This window comes from Colius striatus, chromosome 1, assembly GCF_028858725.1.
Source record: "Colius striatus isolate bColStr4 chromosome 1, bColStr4.1.hap1, whole genome shotgun sequence".
NCBI lineage: Eukaryota > Metazoa > Chordata > Aves > Coliiformes > Coliidae > Colius > Colius striatus.
Window position 1 is genome coordinate 14,354,871 of NC_084759.1, and position 18,820 is coordinate 14,373,690.

General features: G+C 37.1%; 1 protein-coding gene across 2 annotated transcripts in view; it reads left to right on the top strand.

Annotated features, from left to right (window-relative positions):
* The window catches only part of DYNC2H1 (dynein cytoplasmic 2 heavy chain 1), a 158,126-nt gene extending 139,867 nt beyond the window's left edge, over positions 1 to 18,259 (top strand). For both annotated transcript variants that reach the window (XM_062020393.1, XM_062020394.1), the window contains exons 86-89: positions 8,050 to 8,159; positions 8,503 to 8,584; positions 14,586 to 14,702; positions 18,043 to 18,259. In XM_062020393.1, the coding sequence (XP_061876377.1) occupies positions 8,050 to 8,159; positions 8,503 to 8,584; positions 14,586 to 14,702; positions 18,043 to 18,201 (468 nt within the window). In that variant the 3' untranslated portion in view covers positions 18,202 to 18,259. The remainder of the gene's footprint in view (positions 1 to 8,049; positions 8,160 to 8,502; positions 8,585 to 14,585; positions 14,703 to 18,042) is intronic.
* The last annotated feature ends 561 nt before the right edge of the window (positions 18,260 to 18,820 follow it).

An 18,820-nucleotide genomic window follows, 5' to 3' on the forward strand; every position in this document is an offset into this window, starting at 1 on the left:
CATTCTGGTTATAAGTTTGGGCTTTTTATTGGGCCTTGGAGTTCTTCTTGTGATCTTTGTCTCTAAATGTTCAGCAAGGTACATAACAGAGGAAAAATACCCAAAACCTTGAATCAAAAGGGTGAGAGTGATAGGACACTTATGCCCGGTTTAGATAGTAAAGTAATGCTTAAAGGCAAGAAGCGTAAATATTCTCCTACTGTATAGTATGTTTCCCAGTGTATTCAGCAGAGTGCTTGTTGTGGTTTGGCCCAGCCAGCAATGAAGTGCCATGACAGTCTCTCGTTCGGTGCCCCCATTCACCCCTACCCTCGTTAGGATGGCAGAGGCCCCAGCGAAATGGGAGGAAAAAGATAAGCAAGATTGTTGTGGATTGAGACAAGGGCAGGGAGGGCTCACTGCCAGTTATGGTTCTGGGCAAAATACACTCCAGTACTCGACTTAGAGAGGAAAGTAAGGAAAGTTTATTCTACTGACAACAAGAAACAGAACAGAACAAAAGCAAAAAGGGAGTAGGATGATTGAATCATAGAATCATAGAATGGTAGAGTTGGAAGGGATCTTTAAAGATCATCCAGTCCAATGCCTCTGCAGAAGCAGGTAAACCTAGATCAGATCCCATGGGAACATGTCCAGGTGGGTCTTGAAGACCTCCAAGGAAGAAAAATCACAACCAGCACTTTAAGATCTCCCTCCCACATCCCTCCTTTCTTCCCGGGCCCAGCTCACTGCTCCCGATATCTCTACCTCCTCCCCCCTCAACGGCTCAGGGGGGCAGGGAATGGGGGATGTGGTCAGTCTCTCACAGATGGGCTCTGCTGCTTCTCTCTTCTCAGATGAGGACGACTCCTGGCATCCTTCACCTGCTCTACAGGGTCCTTCCCACAGGACACAGTCCTTAATGAGCTTCTCTGGTGTGGGTGGTTCTTCATGGTTGCAGTTTCTGCAGATACAGGGTCTCTCCCTCGGGACATGGCCTCTTCTGGGCATAATTTTAACAAGCTGCTTTGGCGTTGGTTCATCCCCACAGTTACAGCTTCTGTGAATATGGGATCCCTTCCATGGGACACGGCCTCTTCTGGCCATAGTCACTGCCTCTAGCTCGGGGTCTTTAGTGAAGTGAATCACTGCCTCTGGCACAGGGTCTTCTTTAACAAAATGAATCGCTGCCCCTGGTACCGGGTCTTTAATGAAATGCAAACAAATCTTAACTTCACCAGTCCTCTCCACAGGCTGCAGTGGAGTCTCTGCTCCAGCACACCTCTTCCTCTCTTTCCTCACTGACCTTGGAGTTTGCATGTTTTTCTCTCTCTTCCTACTCCTTGCACTGCCACCAGACAGAGAAGAAGAAGAGAGAGAAGAAGAAACAGGAAGAAGCCTCCTCTTCAGTTTCTTCTTAAAAAGTGATCGTGGAGGCATCTAATTGGCTCAGCCCCAGAAGTGGGTCTGGATCAGAGCTGGGGAGAGTTTCAAGCAACTTCGTACAGGAGCCATCTTTACAGCCCCTTCCCCCTTACCAGAAAAGGCTGTCATGTCAAACCATGGCAGTGCTGTAAGTAGCAACATAATTAGAACACGTGCCGTTACGTGGAGAAGAATATATGAAGGCACATTTGTAGTGATATTTTTGTATTGTTAATTCCACATAGGCACTCTGAACTAAGAGAGTTATGATCCAATGAGGACTCTGTCCTCTACATCTGAGCTTGAGCTTCAAAATTCCCCTCAGGTTTGTTTTGTTGTATGATGCTGTACATGCTTTTGCTTACACATGCAGTGGATTTTCTTATAAGATCTTTTGTAAGAAGCCATTGTCTCTAAAAAAAAGAAAAAAAATGCATTTTAAAATAAATATAAAGAGGTGCTGCCCAATAAAACATCCATTATTTTTTCTTTAAATTACCCCATGTCTGTTTCTCTGGGTTACTTCCTGAGAACAAGTTTGAATAAAGCTTCATGCCATGCTACTGCTCTTCACCATTCTGTTAGCCCTCAAGTGTGACAGGACATCTGAAAGAGACCTATAGCCTTGATGATCTGCTGTTCTTTTGGGGTGGGCCACAACAAAGAATTTTGCTTTCTGATTTAAAGAAAGGCTTTATGGTCTTCAGATAGCTCGTACACTGTACTTGAGGTGCCTTCACTCTAAATGCCTTGGCTTTACTGTGTTGGAATAAACAACAATCTGTAACATTTTATTACACCAATTAAAAAAAATCTAAATTAATATGTCTACACAAAGTTATGCTTTGTTGAACAAACCATTTGATAGTCTGAGCAGAAATCCCATGTTACAGTGGTCTGTTCAATGGAGTGTAAAGAGCTTTAGCGTGAGCAGCATGATATGTCTCTGAATGTCATGTCACAGACATGGCCATGCAATCATACAGTTTCTTTGTTTAGACTGGAGTTGCATCAACTGCTGCTTCCACTCTGATCTCTTTTTCTTTGTAGAAAAATAGATTTTCTTCTTTACCATTTCACTGTGGTGTATTTTGGGATATGTACCCCACAGAGTTAGGCAATTTCTGATTAGATTGCTTTAGCGTGTTTGATGAACATTGCATAAATATCTGAGGGTTGGATTAAGCCTTAATAGTTGCTCATAGAGGAGAGTTCTGTGACACAGGCATGGCTGAGAGATTTTCTCTGAATTTTGACAGCCTCCAGAGAGGATGTTAGCAGAACATAAATGACTGATGAATAGTAAAAAAAAAAAAGAAAAAGAGAGAGACTGGTGACTGCAGTCCAAGGGGTCACTGCTTCAGAAATGGAGCAAGGACTATAAGAGAGATGCTTCATGGAAAATCTGTATCTCTGAGATACTGACCAAAGAAAAGGAACCATAGCAAAGCAGGCAGTTCTCTGTTGACTGTCCTTATTGTAACATAGCCTTTAAACTGGTACTATAAATCAAATTCCCACAGTGCATCCCATCATTACTAGAGCCTTGTATATTGGGTATTCTATGCCCCTGTTTAGTCATACCAGCACTATCACAGCATAGATTTTAGCATCTCTGCTCCAGAGTTCTGCAGAGGAATTACGCCTACTGTCCTGACTTTGCCCAAGGATTATGGTAGTCAGTCTTGCCTGTTATCTGCTGATTAATATTATGTACCACTGTTTTCCCTCCTCAGCTGCTTCCTACTAGTGACGGTGGCAAGTTGAGCCATAATGTTTTTCACTTTCTGCATCTACGAAGGAATAATTCCAGCTCTTATACTTCCTTACTCGGTGACACTGTATGTGACTGCAGGTGCAATCTAGCAACTAATAGCTGATATATTTCCTTGTGGAGAAAGAAAAGACTAAAAGTCATAAAGCATAAGAGTGTTGTCTAACTGGGTTCTGTGTCTAGTGATAATATAGGAAATAACTGAAAATACATATTTTTGACATACATTAATCACAAACTTGTCAGTGTGATGTTACAGTTCTTTTGCAGCAGCAGCATTCTGGAATCTGTGTTAGATGTAGGAGACAGCAATTAATGAAAAGTTCCTGTTTTAATAAAAATAAATTAATACAGTAACCAGGAGTCACGTTTGCTAATGCTTCCCTCAGCTATGCCTTACTGCACATCTGCTTGTGGCACATTGCTAGCTAGGATGTTGATGTTAATGTACTGAGAATTTTTATGGTGTAACACTGTGCTATTGTGTTAGTATTCAGACTTACTGAACAGGGAGTTTCTGAGTTATGTCAAACTGATATAAAGGAATAGGAATATTTTATTTCAACCACTAATGAGCAGTTGTGATCTGTATGCTCTAAATAAAGAAAAAGAAAAAAACCCTTTCAAAACAAGAGTCCAAATTAAATTCCTACATTTTTAGGGTTTGGATATTTGGACTTTTAGACCATATTATTGGTATAATTGACGTTATCAATATAAGGTGATTTTATTTTAAGAAAGTTATACAGCATTTCAGCTTCCATATGCCTTTTCCTAGGTGTTATAGGTGTCCTATCTAATCAAAGATGTATCATTAATTCATACACTGCAAGCTGCTTTTAATGACTTTAGATCTTGACTGCTAGTGGTTTGGAAGAAGAAAAACAAGTCCTGAATTGCAGCAAACCTAGTGAAGACCATAGGAGATCTGTTAAGGACCATAGGAGACAGGAGTGAGGGAGCAGTTGGAAAAGTTTGGGCATTGGTATGAGCAACAAAAAGACAAGTAGCTAGATTTTACACCATCTTGGAGCTGTTGGTAGCTATTTTACTGTAATCCAGTTGTCAAGTGATCAATGCATGGATTATTTTGGCCTACTGTCAGGAAAGGCAAAGTTTTCTACTGAGCTGGTGATGGACTGAAATGCTTCATGGCCATCCAGGATCAATAAGAAGTTAAACAACTTTACATCACGTGGAAAAGTGAAGTCAAAATATGGTTTTGTTTGAGTCATGATAAGGAAGAGAAATGAAGCTATTATAGCTAATCTGTTACAAAATCTTTCCTTTTCAAGAAACATAAGTTCAATCTTTCTACAGTTTAGCTTAAACTTCTCTCCAACACCTCATCTCTTCCAAGCATTATTGCAGTACCAGTGGATGTACTGGTGACAAATGATCCATTTAATAGTTTGTTGTTTTTCAAAGCTGAGGCACTTCACTAACATGCTGCCATGAGTCTAGGAGGAGATTAAGAGTAAGGACATTTTTTACACTCGTGATGTAAAATACATCTTATTATAATTTTTATTGTATTTAAATCTTAAATTACTTACTAAACATCTGTGTATGAGCTATGTCTTCAGCTCTATGTAGAGAAGTACAATCAATTCCAAGCTTTGCTTTTGTGATCTAATACATTTTTTTATTATTTTCTATTTCCTAGTTCTATTTCATTATATGAGTTCAAAATTAATATCACCCATACTGGTCTTTTAATTGGGTAAAATATAAGCATCTGTGTTCCTAGCAGTGTTTCTTTTTAGGAGTTAAATGAAAAGTTTATTGGATGACAGCAACAGAACAATTATATTAAATACAAGTTGAAATGATTGTGTCTACTTTTATTACATAAAATAATTTACTAAATCTCTCCTAACCAGAATGCAGAGTTATTGCTATATGATAAAAGAGATTGTTATATAAAGTCATTAAAAGAATCATGCAGACAAGAGTCATTAACTGTGTACATTTAGCTAATGAAAATGGAAAGCAAAAGTCTCCTAACTGATTCATAATCATTTGGGTTGAGGATTCATAATCAGTGATGTGACAGATAAAAAGTTCACCAATTAAATGTTTGAACGTGGTAAAAATATTATGGAGATGTGTCTGACACTGACAAAATCTAATTCACTGGGTGAATTATATTCTTGTGTTTTGGATGGTTTTCTCACTTCCAAGATGCTACTATGGAATTATTAATCTTTCAGAAATTCAAAGAATACAGTAACGTACTTTTTAAACAAGATATGGGTGCCTGGGAGATGCATTGTGTAATGAGACTGTAGCTTTCAAGATTTTTTCAGTCAATGAATAGACTAATTTCAAAATCGTCTAGTTTGTATTTCGAAAGGAGCATGATATATCTTTCTCTCTTTGTTCAGTGATAGCATGTGAAATCTTAGTCTCTGATTATTTTTCCTGTTTTAAAGTAAGATTTTGCGTGTGGATTGTTGCATAACCACACAGGTGTCGAAGTAACTAATTTGAAAATAAATTCTTTAATCTGAGATTGTTAGTGTTTTGAGATTAATACTCAGATTTCATTACTTAAGACACAGGCTTCGTCAAGATTGCAAGGTGCAGTATGTGTCTCTTTCCTCATGTTGACCCATAATGCATTGCATTGGTAGGAAATTCTAAGCTTCATGGTCCTGGTAACAGAATTCATGGCTGTGTGTAAGACAGAGTGAAAGAAGTAGATTGGGAAATATGATCTGTAAGGATACTGCACTTGGGCCACAAAAACCATGTGCAATGCTAAAATCTTGGGGATGTGTGGCTGGAGAGCTGTCTGGTGGAAAGGGATCTGGGGGTGTTTGAACATGAGCCAGCAGTGTAGCCAGGTAGCCAATGGTATCCTGGCTTATATCAGAAACTGTGGCCAGCAGAACCAGGGGAGTGATTGTCCTCTTGTACTTAGTGCTGGTTAGGCCACACCTTGAGTGCTGTGTTCAGTTTTGAGCCCCTCACTACAATAGGGACATAGAGGTGCTGGAGCCTGTCAAGAGACAGGCAATGAAGATGGGGAGGGGTCTAGAGAACAAGTTTGATGAGAAACAGCTGAGGGAGCTGGGGATGTTTAGCCTGGAGAAGAGGAGAGTGGAAGAAATCTTAACACTTTCTACAACTACCTGAAAGGAGGTTCTATTGAGGTGGAAGTTGATCTCTTCTCCCTAGCAACGAATGATAGGTCACAAGGAAATGGCCTCAAGTTGCACCAGGGGAGATTTAGGTTGGAGATTAGGAAGAACTTTTTCACTGAAAGTTGTTAAACTCTGGCACAGGCTGCCCAGGTAGGTGGTGGAGTCCCCATCCCTGGAGACATTTAAAAGATGCATAGATGAGGTGCTGAGGGACATGGTTTAGTGATGGGCTTGGCAGTGTGAGGTTAGTAGTTGGACTTGATGTTCTTAAAGGTCTCTTCCTACTAAAATGATTCTATGATTCTATGAGAATTGAGGCCGGTTATTCCCTTCACCTCTATTAGTTTAATTTATTACCAAATGTAAAATCAGCCAGTTTTTATCTTATCAGTAATTTTGTGGATTCATGTCTCAAACTAATCCACTAAAAATGGCAGCATCAGCGTAAGACTGTTATTTTTTTAAAAAAAGTCTTGGTAAGTACTTAGAAAAACTCTTACTGCAAATTGAAAATCGAGTGTTTCTTCAATTTAATGTGCAGTTTACACAAAAGAATGATCTTAGAGTCTACTTGAAAGTTACACAGTTATTTGCCTGAACTTAATAAAGCAAAGAGTAATGGCAACCGTTTTGATGGAAAACATAAACTCTTTTGTTCATAAAGGTGAAATAGGGTTTCAACTTGATAAAAGTTTCATTATACATTGAGCTGCACTGTACAAAGAATGGAACAGAAGTTTATTTAGAATTCACGAGTCACGTTACTGAAGTTTTTCTTTATAGTTTAAAATTGTGTTAAATTTCTGTTTATCAATTTGGAATAATTGAAATGAATATTAATCTTTGAGGTTACAGTAAATTGTCACAAAATCTTTTCATTAATCATAATAATTGACAAACCCATATTAACTGGGAAGGAACAACCCCACGCACCAGTACAGGCTGGGGGTCGGACTGCTGAAGAGCAGCTTCGCAGAGAGAGACCTGGGAGTCCTGATTGATAATAAACTAAATATGAGCCAGCAATGTGCCCTCGTGGCCAAGAAGGCCAATGGCATCCTGGCATGCATCAAGAAGAGTGTGGGCAGCAGGTCAAGGGAGGTTCTTCTCCCTCTCTACTCTGCCCTGGTGAGGCCTCATCTAGAGTACGGCGTCCAGTTCTGGGCTCCTCAGCTCAAGAGGGACAGGGAAGTGCTGGAGAGAGTCCAGCATAGGGCCACCAAGATGATCAAGGGTATAGAACATCTTTCATATGAGGAAAGACTGCAGGAGCTGGGGCTGTTTAGTCTGGAGAAGAGGAGACTGAGGGATGATCTTATTAACATTTATAAATATCTAAAGGGTGGGTGTCAGGAGGTTGGGACATCCCTCTTTTCTATAGTAGGTAGTAACCGGACAAGGGGTAATGGGATGAAGCTGGAACACAAAAAGTTCCACTTAAACATAAGAAAAAACTATTTCACCATGAGAGTGACGGAGCAGGGGAACAGGCTGCCCAGAGGGGTTGTGGAGTCTCCTTCCTTGGAGGTCTTCAAGACCTGCCTGGATATGTTCCTATGCGACCTGATCTAGGTGAACCTGCTTCTGCAGGGGGGTTGGACTAAATGATCTCTAAAGGTCCCTTCCAACCCCTACCATTTTGTGATTCTATGAACTCAAAATGTTGAAAAATCCAACAATAACTTCAAGATTCTGTTTTTCCTTTTTTTCCCCTTCTTTTAGAATTGGGTAGAAAAAGCAGAGGAACAGAAACTGCTGTCAGACACCCTTGACCTTTCAGAGCTATTTCATCCAGACACTTTTCTCAATGCCTTACGCCAGGAGACTGCAAGGTGAGGGAAAAATAATCAACCTATTTATGTGTGGTGATGTGGCATTGTCTTCTATGCATGAAGATGGTTATTTCACTTTCAGGGCACAGATCCAACAAATTATGTCAATTACTGTGATTAGTCATCTCATTTTTATTACTTGTACTGAAGTAGAATAGCTATGAGTTACTTGTTTAAATGCTCACGTTTTTTCTTAATTTTAAATTAAATTTAAAATGTCTTTTTCTTCCAAGTAAGGCTTAATATGATACAATGCACACTGAAAAGACATTGGTTTTAGTTTTGTATTTCATTTTCTGTTGCTATTTATGTATAAGATTTACTGTATATGTTTCCTTTGCAGAGTAATGAACTGTTCAGTGGACAGTCTTAAATTTGCAGTATCATGGAAAGGCCGAATACAGGAAGGCAGACTCCAAGTTAAGGTATTTTACTTTTACTAGACTTTTAAGAGGATGTTTTGTTAGCATACTCCCAAGGTGTTTGTCCATAAACTTTCTGAAAAACTGAGCTATAAATAATTTGGTGTACTGAAGATACAAAAGCTGGTTAATAGTATGCAGCTACAAAAATGGTGATGAAAAAATTTCAAAGAAATTGGAGAAGGAATGCAGTTGTCTTTTTATCCATCCCTAGTCACAGTGCTTATTTAAAACTTAAAATTTACAATTCACAATTTAAAATTATTCTTGCCCCATTCTCTTCAGGAATGTCTTAGATAAATATTGAAGCTGCAGTTCTGTTAGTTAATGCCTAACTGTTGTCCAGAAAGTAGCTGACCAGAAAGACTTGTGGTATGTAGCAAGAGGAAATACAGATGTAAATCTGTAATTCTAAATGATTTGTTGAATCACAGAAAAGATACTTCTAAAGAAGTAAAAAAACCAAACTTCTATATGACAAGCTTTTTATATGATAAAGACCGAACAAGTTTTTAATGGACACTTAGAGCCAGCAGCCATAAAGTCACCAGTGATTTCTTAGACAGACAGCAATCAGATGAATCTTCAAGTGGTTTACTTTATCTTCTTAACATTTGAAGTGACACTGCCACTTTGACTGAATCCAGATGTCTTTGCACGTGTTTTATACTTAATTCTGTAGAGAATTCACAAAGTTTTCTACACTGATTGTGTACACAATTGTGTACTCTGAAGCAGAGAGATTGCTAGACTAAGAAAAAGCAAGTGGCCAGACACCTTCTCCAGTCTGATAATGCAGGTAGACACAAGACTGTGGGAGATATTAGGGTTTAGGGTTGGCTTTTGAGGCAGAATATTGATATAGAATGTGTAAGAATTCAAATTCCTAAAGTATTAATAGAATGTAAGGCCAGAAAAGATAACTGTAATCATCCAATCTGACCTTTATACAATATAGTCTTTTGAACTTTGTTGTATTAATTCCCATTGAAACTAGGGATCAGAATTGAGAAAATTATTCAGTCTTAGTATTTAAGTAAGAGTAATGGTTGCCTACTTCATTTAATGAGAAGCAGATGAGAGTCTAGAACCTGGAGATAAATAAACCAAGGAACTTTCAAGGCAATTTGATTCCCTGGAATAAACCTGGTCTATGATAAACTGAAGAACCTGCAAATCATGTGTTCTGAAGCTCAAGGTTCAGACAGTCTTTTAAGTCATAGGAGTAAGCCAAAATTGAGTTTGGTATCTCAGACTACTCATTCTAGGAGGCTAGCTATCAGCTGCAGATACTAGAAACCTAAACTTCTTCAAAACCATTCTAACATCTTTGAAAAATGTCAGAAGACAATATCAAATACCTGAACTCCATGCATTAATAATATTATCTGCATAAGAGCAATATTCAGTGAATCTCTATGATTAAGTATTCAGCACGTGAATGGTGGTGAATTCATTCACCATGTGAGTGGAGGTGGGTGTGAACCCAGGAGCTGGGGGTAGAGTCCAAAAACACTTTACCAGATCTTCACTGCAACCCCCTCTCCCTGATAACAAGCAAAAGCTGCTCCTTTCTAAACCATGACAACCTTTTAAATACTTGTAAGTATTGATGAGGTCCTCCCTCAACTCTTCTCTTCTCCAAGCTGAACATCCCCAGATCCTGCAAACTTTCTTTGTAAGAAACATACTCCAGAAGAGTTTTGTTAGAAGACTTGATTAGTTGATACTGCATGTTCCTTCTTCACATGACTCAGTCTGCAGGTTTAAAATTTGATCCCTCTCATCCCCTACAAAAACCAAATCATAGGAATGCAGATGAAAATGGTATTTAAACTTACTGTTCACACCTACCTTGCATAACTTTCTTAGTCACACTGTTACGAAGATGTGTTCTTTGAGATTTTTTTTTTAATTTTCAGTTTTTGATGGCTTAGATTTTGTTCTGATAAGGAAAAGAAGGTGGAAATCTCATCATAATCTGCATGATGAAAATACTTAAGTCTTCCTGCACTTCTAAAAATGACATCATGTTTCAGCATTTGTAGACATTTAGAATAACAATTGTATGCCAAAGACTTCAAATAATATGCCCTGTGATGATCTGTAAGTTAGACATATGAAGTGTTAGAACTGTCAATGTAACTACAAAGTAAGCAAAGGAACACTCAATCATGCCAAGAATTCTCATGAATCTGGGTGGATTACCAAACCTGGTGTTAAATTATCAGTATTGATTGAAGTGATAGTTTAAATATATGATGTGAAGTAGATCTGTCATAGTAGAATGTGATGAATATTTGATTTAGGATCAATCTGTATAAAATTACACCTTCTTTACTATAACTTCAGATTACTTTAACAAAATGTACTGAAAATATATGGGTATTGCAATATAACTACATATTGGTATGCAAATGCATCTCTTCTGTTTGCTTTGTGCACTGATTGTACTGTTCTGCTAAAGCAGGTAGTCATTCCTTTGAGAATTCCGTTCCTGTTATTGCAGAAAAGAATGAAAGAAGGGATGAAACATGATAAGAGAAGTGCTGTGAGCTTGGGTAGAGCTTAAATTAAATAGTGAAAACCAAAAATTTATTGCAAGACTATACTATTCAAATATATAATATCAACATCAATATCAAAACTGTGTTGTTCTTAGGAATTGACACAAATACTATTCTGAGGCACCCTAACAGGCCTTTTTTACAGCATGCCTCCATCCTGAAATATCAAGAAATTAATGATAGAGGCCTGTAGAGGTAATGAAGTGAAAATACAACTTCCTGAAGTCTGCTGTAGTTTGCAATATTTCCTGGGAAATTGTGGTGTTACATAGTAAGGAAAAATAATTGCAAAGATTTTAAAATTTTGGAAACAGAGATGCTGTGGATTACGATATCAGTACAGCTTCTACAAATGTATTTAAAGAAACATGGCTTGTGATGTGTAATGATAGCTTTTTTTTGAAACTAAACTAGTACCAAGAGTAACAAAATACCAAATACTTTTGTAGAAATGTTGTAAAAATAACATTTTTTAAAATGATGGTCAACTCCAGCCATTACTCTGAGCTCAGTTGCACAAATACTGTGTAGGCTGATTATAGATGCTATGATATGATAGTAGTTGTTATTTCTCAACACCATTTATCATAGAAAGAAGAACATTCTATGGGAGTACTTAGCCAAACTGTATCTGAAAGTACATTGTTCGGGTGTTTGGTTTTGGGTTTTTTTTTTTTTCCAGTGTCTTTTAATATTGAATCAAAGTAAAAATGTTGGTCTTCATCTTCAAAAGAGTTTCTAGGATTTGTTGAAGATTTCCAGAAGATCAAATAATGTTATTTTACTGTAGTGTCAAAGCACCTGCTAGTATCAAAAGAAGAAACGTGTGCAGTAGAAAGAGATTTTTCAATAGGTGACCCACTTCTGTGGAAACTTCTTTTAGAAATGTTCAAGATGGCCAGACCTTTGAACACCCTAACAATAAATTTTAAAACCTCTTCATCACACCAGTCTTTCCTCGGTAACTTTGCCCAACTCATATACTCATCAAACTAAACTCCATAACGAAATTCCCTAAGCAAAGCAGGAAGGACAGAAAGAAGAACATATGAAAAGACTCTTTCAGATATTTGTGAGATAGGGGTAAATAAGAGCTTTCAAAGCGTTCAATCAGAACTGTAGTGAGATAAAGTCTCATCTAGGACTTGGGCATATAATAAAGTGAGGCCTTAAGTATCCACATTAAAAACAGAGAGCAGTAGGAAGGACTTTCTAGGAAAGCTGCAGTATAAAAATTAGGAAGACTTTGCCTTTTCACAGAATCACCCAGAGTTATGATATTTTTCTTAAAATTCTTTGTTTTTGCAAGACAGAAGAAGTGGCACAGGAATGTGTTATCATGACTATGATTAAAAGGGTATTGACACCCAAACTTGCCTTTTACTAGATAAAGCCAGCTTTTTCCAAATTTTCTCTATGTAGAGAGATTCTGAGTTTGAAAAGAAACAGTACAAAATATCAAATGCTAGCACTGTACTTTAAAAGCAACTGTACTTTAAAAGCAACAGACCAGAAAACCTTAGGGAAGATTGAAGGGAAAAATCACAGTAAACTTGACAGGAGAAAGGAGAGGATTGTCACACTTTCATAATGAAGAAAAGACTGTAAGATTTTGACAAGAGGTTGAAGGAGAAAATAAATTTTTGTGGGTCCAAATAGAAAGTCTGAAATGAATAATTTCAATGAGGCCTTGTTATAATAATTTGTGGAAGTCAGAGAAAAAGTCATACTACTCTGACCTTTCCATTTGAGGTTGTTCTAGTTCAGGTTATCCACAGTTCTGGAAGTTTTACTGGGACTCCCAGACTGTATGGAACATAGACTGCTCTAAAGAATGTTGCCACTTCTCTGGTCCTTGTCTGTCCAAGTTGCAACACAGCTTTTTTCTGTAGCTTTTGTAATTGCAATCTCTGATAACCTTTTTATTTCATGTTATAATATGTGTATAGTTGTCTTGCACATTGAGAGAGTCCTCAGCTGAGACTTAGAGCAGAAATATGACTTTTAAGAAGCAAATTTCTGAAGACTGCAATACCTGTCTACAACCAGAAGAATAACTACTTAAACATGGAAAATGCAGTCTTAGCTAGTGTACAGTTAGTAGAGTATTAAAAAAACTACAACCCAACACTTGGGAGGAAGACATTGCTTTTCAAGCATGACAGTAACCTCCATTGTGTCGCTGTTCAGTTGCAACTTTTCTTGTCAAGTAAGTAATTTTAGAATACTGTAATTACCGAAGTAAATGATTTCTGTTATTTATCCTGTGATACCCACCTTCATTGTAACATCATACTTTAACTACTTCTTTCAAATTTAATACACTTTTTAAAATTTCTTGCAAGGGAAAATGTATTAGAAAATGTTATTTTTCTCCAGTTTGGATATGTAGTCACTCATCTAGTTTCCAACAGCGTTTCCTAGTTCCAGTAATCTTGTATTTGGTGAAAGCTTATCTCAGGGCTTCGATGTGATAGTGTAACAGTGGGATGATTTTCACATTGTAGCTTCAGATTATTAGACATCTGCTCCAGCTTAAGATTTAGCCTTTTGAAAAGCTGCATGGATGCTATTAGTGAGCTAAGTTTTATTATTGCTAAAATTGAAGTTCTCACTTTCAGTGGGCTGAAATATTAATATTATTTATACTGAAAAACTATTCTTATTTCTACTGGGAAAATAAAATGATCAACAGATATAGAAGAAATTACTTGCAAGAAATCCAGAGTAGGTCTCAGTGTCATTAATTTATGCAGGACTTCTCTGAAGAAAAAAAAGAGAATGATCTAATCAGAGACTGAAAGTGCTTACTAATAAAAAAAACCAAAAAAAAACACTTAAAACATGTTACATGTAAGGCATTGCATAGTTACTCATAGTGTGAGTGTATATGTGATACTTTTTTAATTTCCCCAAACAATAGTTTATCTAAGAAATCTTTGATTACATTGAATAAAATTTTCCCTCTTGTTATTTCAGTATATTTTGTTTGCCTCTACAGAAGCTGTGTAATTGCACATTCCATTCTTTGACAGCTGTGCTCAGACTTCCAAGCAGGAAGTCATGCTTATTTCATTGATTGTTCTTCTCTTCTTCTTGACGCTGTAATGAATGTGTACTTGGCTGTTGCTATCCTATTTCCATTAATCTAATGCCAGGCAACTGCAGTTTCATAAACTATGACATTTACAGGTATTTTTCTCTAAGATCACAAAGAATGTGAATCCAAATCAGAGGAAGTTCACGCTGAAGCTTAGTCCAGATCTTGCATTTAAATCGTTTCCTATTCTCACACAGAACATCACAAGAATTAGTTTCCTGTTATTTAAAAATTTAGTCACATTAAAAAGAATAATCCTCTATTAAAGCACAATGTAATAATTACTGACACTTCAAATATGTTATATATATATGAATATTCTATATTTCCATGGCAGATCAGTGGCTTGCAACTGGAAGGTTGCAGTTTTGATGGAAATCGGCTTTCAGAAAATCTGCATGATTCTCCCAGTGTGTCGTCTGTTCTCCCCTGTTACATGGCCTGGATTCCACAGGTACTAAATTATTAAAAACTCTAAACTTTCAAGACCCATAATTTAATTTTTTCCTGTGTAGTAGCATTTCAGTATAGTATTGCTGACCTGTTTCCCCCCCCACTTCAACATAAAAATCTCTCTTTAATGGGAAACAGTTACCTCTTTTATATAGAACAAGAACTCCATCGTGTTGTCAATACTTTTTAGCTTGTATTATTTAGATTAGGTCAAGGGCTTTATTTCAGTTACACCTTTTTTTCTCTGTCTTTTAAAAAGCATTAACATATAGGGGAGGATGGTAACAGGCATGGGTTTACATGGTAACACCAAATGTTTATCTTACACACACTGAAAATGGTGATTATAGGTAACCCTCTCTTTATTCTGAACAGTATTCCTCTTGTGTCAGAGATAAAACAGATTCTTAAATGTTTTTATGAATAACAGTCTATATTCTTTCATCTTAAATGATAAGTCCCAAAAGTTATATGTGACATCAGTAGAGAACTTTATCTATAAAACATAGAAGTGAGATAGTTCAGTAACCAGAGAATTAAACATCTTCCAATGTACTTCATGTTTGATATGATAGGAACTGAAGTCTTTGTGTTGGAAAAAAAAGTAACCATTTTTAAACACAGGCCAAAACTTGTCAGCTGCCTAGATCTTCAATATATAGTATATCTAAAGAGAGCACTTCTGAATTGCTCTGCCCTGAAGTTTTTTTGCTATGGACTTCACTGTAAAAACTGACCACAATCAAACACTGTGCACAGAAACCATTTCTTCCTATCTCATTATCCTCCCCTTAGGAGAAGAGTACCTGAAGTAGAATGTATTATTTTAAGATTCTTAGGTTTATGGGACTTTCCCCCATAAATAGGTCCTACGAATTTTAGTGAGCAGAACTCCGTGTATTTATAATGTAATGCTTTGAGGTCATTTTTAACCAAACTACGATAAAGTGAACTCTCTGAAAAAAAAAGAAGTAGCCTAAAGGATATCTCTGAGAGAAAGAACCCTCTTAAGATTCTGCAATGCTCAAAATGGAGTATTTTTGAATTTCTAAGATGATGCTTATTCCCATTAAATTGTGAAGATCCTTTCCAGTTTTACTTCACTGATAGATCCCAAGCTGTGAAGGGTGTTGCTGGGAGCAATGGAACCATGTGTGACGCAGTCTAGAAAAAGAGAGTTTTTGGATTCGGCATAATCCAAGGGCATAACGGTTTGTGGTTCAAAAACACTTTTACAGAATGGTTTTAACCTTCAAATTATGTGATTCCTTAAAACATCAGTGGAATTAAGAGAGGCACATGAACAGCTACTTTGACTGAAGAAGGTATAAAAAGAGATCTTTGAAGGCAGACTGGCCAGCTTTTGACCTTCCAGCTTTGGCAAAACTGAAATTCTCTGATTAACATTTTACTCTCAGACTGACTAGCAGTTTGTCTTTTTCAGTAGTGTTAATCAAGGGATAAATGTAGTAAGTATAGTGCCTCTGAGAACAACTGAGTTCTTTTGACAGACTTCTGATTGTTAAGTTATTCTATCCAATCCTTTACAGTGTTCAGGCCTTCTGTAAGTTTTAAAACATTGATGTACAAAAGACTTGGGAAATGGATTTTCAAAAGGAACAACAAAATTCTTCAGAAATGGTTCACACTTGACATGCAAAGCAAAATGCTTGGAACTGTTATTGTTTGCATGTTTCCTTTTTCCTGTTTTTAGTTGTTTCCTAATCTTGGACCTTCACTAACATTTGATGTGATTTGCATTAAAAAGACCCTCATTTTTGTTTCGAATTCCTTTGTGACAAGTGTGCTGCTTTGTTATTTGATTCTTGAAAATCTTCTGACATTTTCCTGTTGACAGGAAAGGAGATTTTGAATGTGACGGAAAACATGCTTAATATATCAATTGAATAAAACCCTGAATTATTTACACTAAATAAATACATCACAGGTTCAAACCTAAATGACATTCTGCAGGAAGTCAAGTTTGAGGCTTTGAGTCCAGTTGTACAGCCATGCACAGGGACAAGACCCTGTGCAAAGCCCTAGGAGGAGGTGACGTCCAAAGCACATGGGGTTTGTAGTACAGGAGGTGTTCCTGTTCTCAGAGTGGCTCTTTGCTTGCTCATGAGGATACAGATTGAGAGGTAAAGCCACGGCTCCAGCCAAGGTCCTTCCCTAAGTAGCATTTACAATACAACCGTAATAGTAGTACATTTACAATACAATCTTTGTAATAGTAGTACTGCCCATGGTGTGCAATAGGAAAGTACATGTATAAGAGAATATAAATTCTAAATTAATTCAGATAGAAGTTCAAAGCCCTCCGTTCAAATCTGAATGCTTAAAGTTAACCTGATAATTTCCTATTAAATGTTAATTTTCCTATCTATTCCACTTGATGGAAATGTCCTGTTTTCCAGAAGTGACGAAGAACCCCAACAGCAACTGTGATCAGTATGAAAGGCATTGAAAAAAAAACCCAAACAACACATTAAAAACTCTTCAAACCTGCTTTTTTTTTTTCTTTTTTGTCTAATAATGTAACTTTTTACATATGCTTGCATGTCTTGAAGTGCTATAAGTGTATGGAAAGGACTAGGAAGTTTAGGCTTTTTGTTTGTTTAAGTCCTGGTCTAACTAAATTGTGGTTAATACTTCTGGGTTCCTCTTCATATCCTGCATTATGTGGGGTTCCTCTGAGGCTCTAATGCAAGATATAGTAGCTCTTGCTGAGAAAGATTTTTTTCTGTTTAGATTCACTGATGTTAGAAATCATTGCTCAAAGCTATAAAGTTGCTTGGAAAATGTGGGGTCAGATGTTTTTTTGGTGGAGTTCCCGAAATATCCCGCTGCAAGTATGTCAGATGTAGAGCTGCAGGGCTGTGCTGCAGGTGAGATGAGGCAGCAGGGCTTGCAGAGCACTGGCAGCCTCAGGGCTGCTCAGGTTAGCTTCCTGCAAGACAGCTTCTCCCTCTGGGAACTGTTCAACACTTCCCTTGCCCCTGGCCGGCAGAGGCTTTGATGTGTAATTTTGTATGTTTTAACTGAATGAAGAATTTGATAAGTAGTTCATGGGACCACTCCTATTACATACTTTCTTGTGTTTTCAGTTTAACAAACTGGAGAGAGAAAGTAGAGGCATAGTCTAGAGAATTTTCTGAAGTCTCTGCTTTATTAGTAATCCCCCTCTGTTGTGGCCCAGAACAAGAGTTGCCAGTTCAAAGCTACAGCATCTACCCTGTATCTTATGATCCAGCTTTAGATACCATGTCATTGGAGGTTATTCCTTTGTCATGTTTTGTGTTCTATTTAAATGATAACTGAGTGTTTTCTGTTGGCAGGATGCATATGGTCCATATTCTCCAGAGGAATGCATATCTTTACCAGTCTATGCCAGTGTGGAGAGAGACCGTGTGGTGACAAACATTGATGTACCTTGTGGAGGAAACCAAGAACAGTGGATTCAGTGTGGTGCTGCTTTATTTTTAAAAAATCAGTGATCCGAAATGGCATTAAATGAACTCTTGAAGTTAAGAATCATTTAAACAACTTAGTTGCTTCACGTTAAAAGAACATTTTATATTCATTGCTTACACATTTTTGGAGCAATGCTTAGAAATTCCCCTGTTTATTTTTCGTTAGTTCTACTTGAATAGAACTTCATTGTATCTTTGTAGGCTGTTGTAAAAGTTAACATGGCACTATTCAGCAAGCTGTTAATTTGGGTTATTTCTCTGGCTTGCAAAGTGCTGTGTGTCTTTCTCTGACTTGCTGAAATCTCTTATGCTTTTCCTGTAAGTATTGAATATAAATTCAAAGTGGTATTTTTTTCATTGATAAGTTGTTTTCATTATATTTTTAAAGCTATTATTCTTATACCTCTATTATTTGATAAAATAAAATGAGGAAACCTATTACAATTGAATCTATTACTTGATTATAAATATCAGGATAAGTGTTTCAGTCTGGTTTAATGATGTTTTACTCATAATCAATATCTTTGTATTGGTAGTAGAAGCTTCATAAACTTTATGTGGATTTAGAAATTCAATTAGACTACCCTCATGGGTTGTATCTAGTTACTGAAAAAAACAGTGGATGAACATGTACTGAATTCCA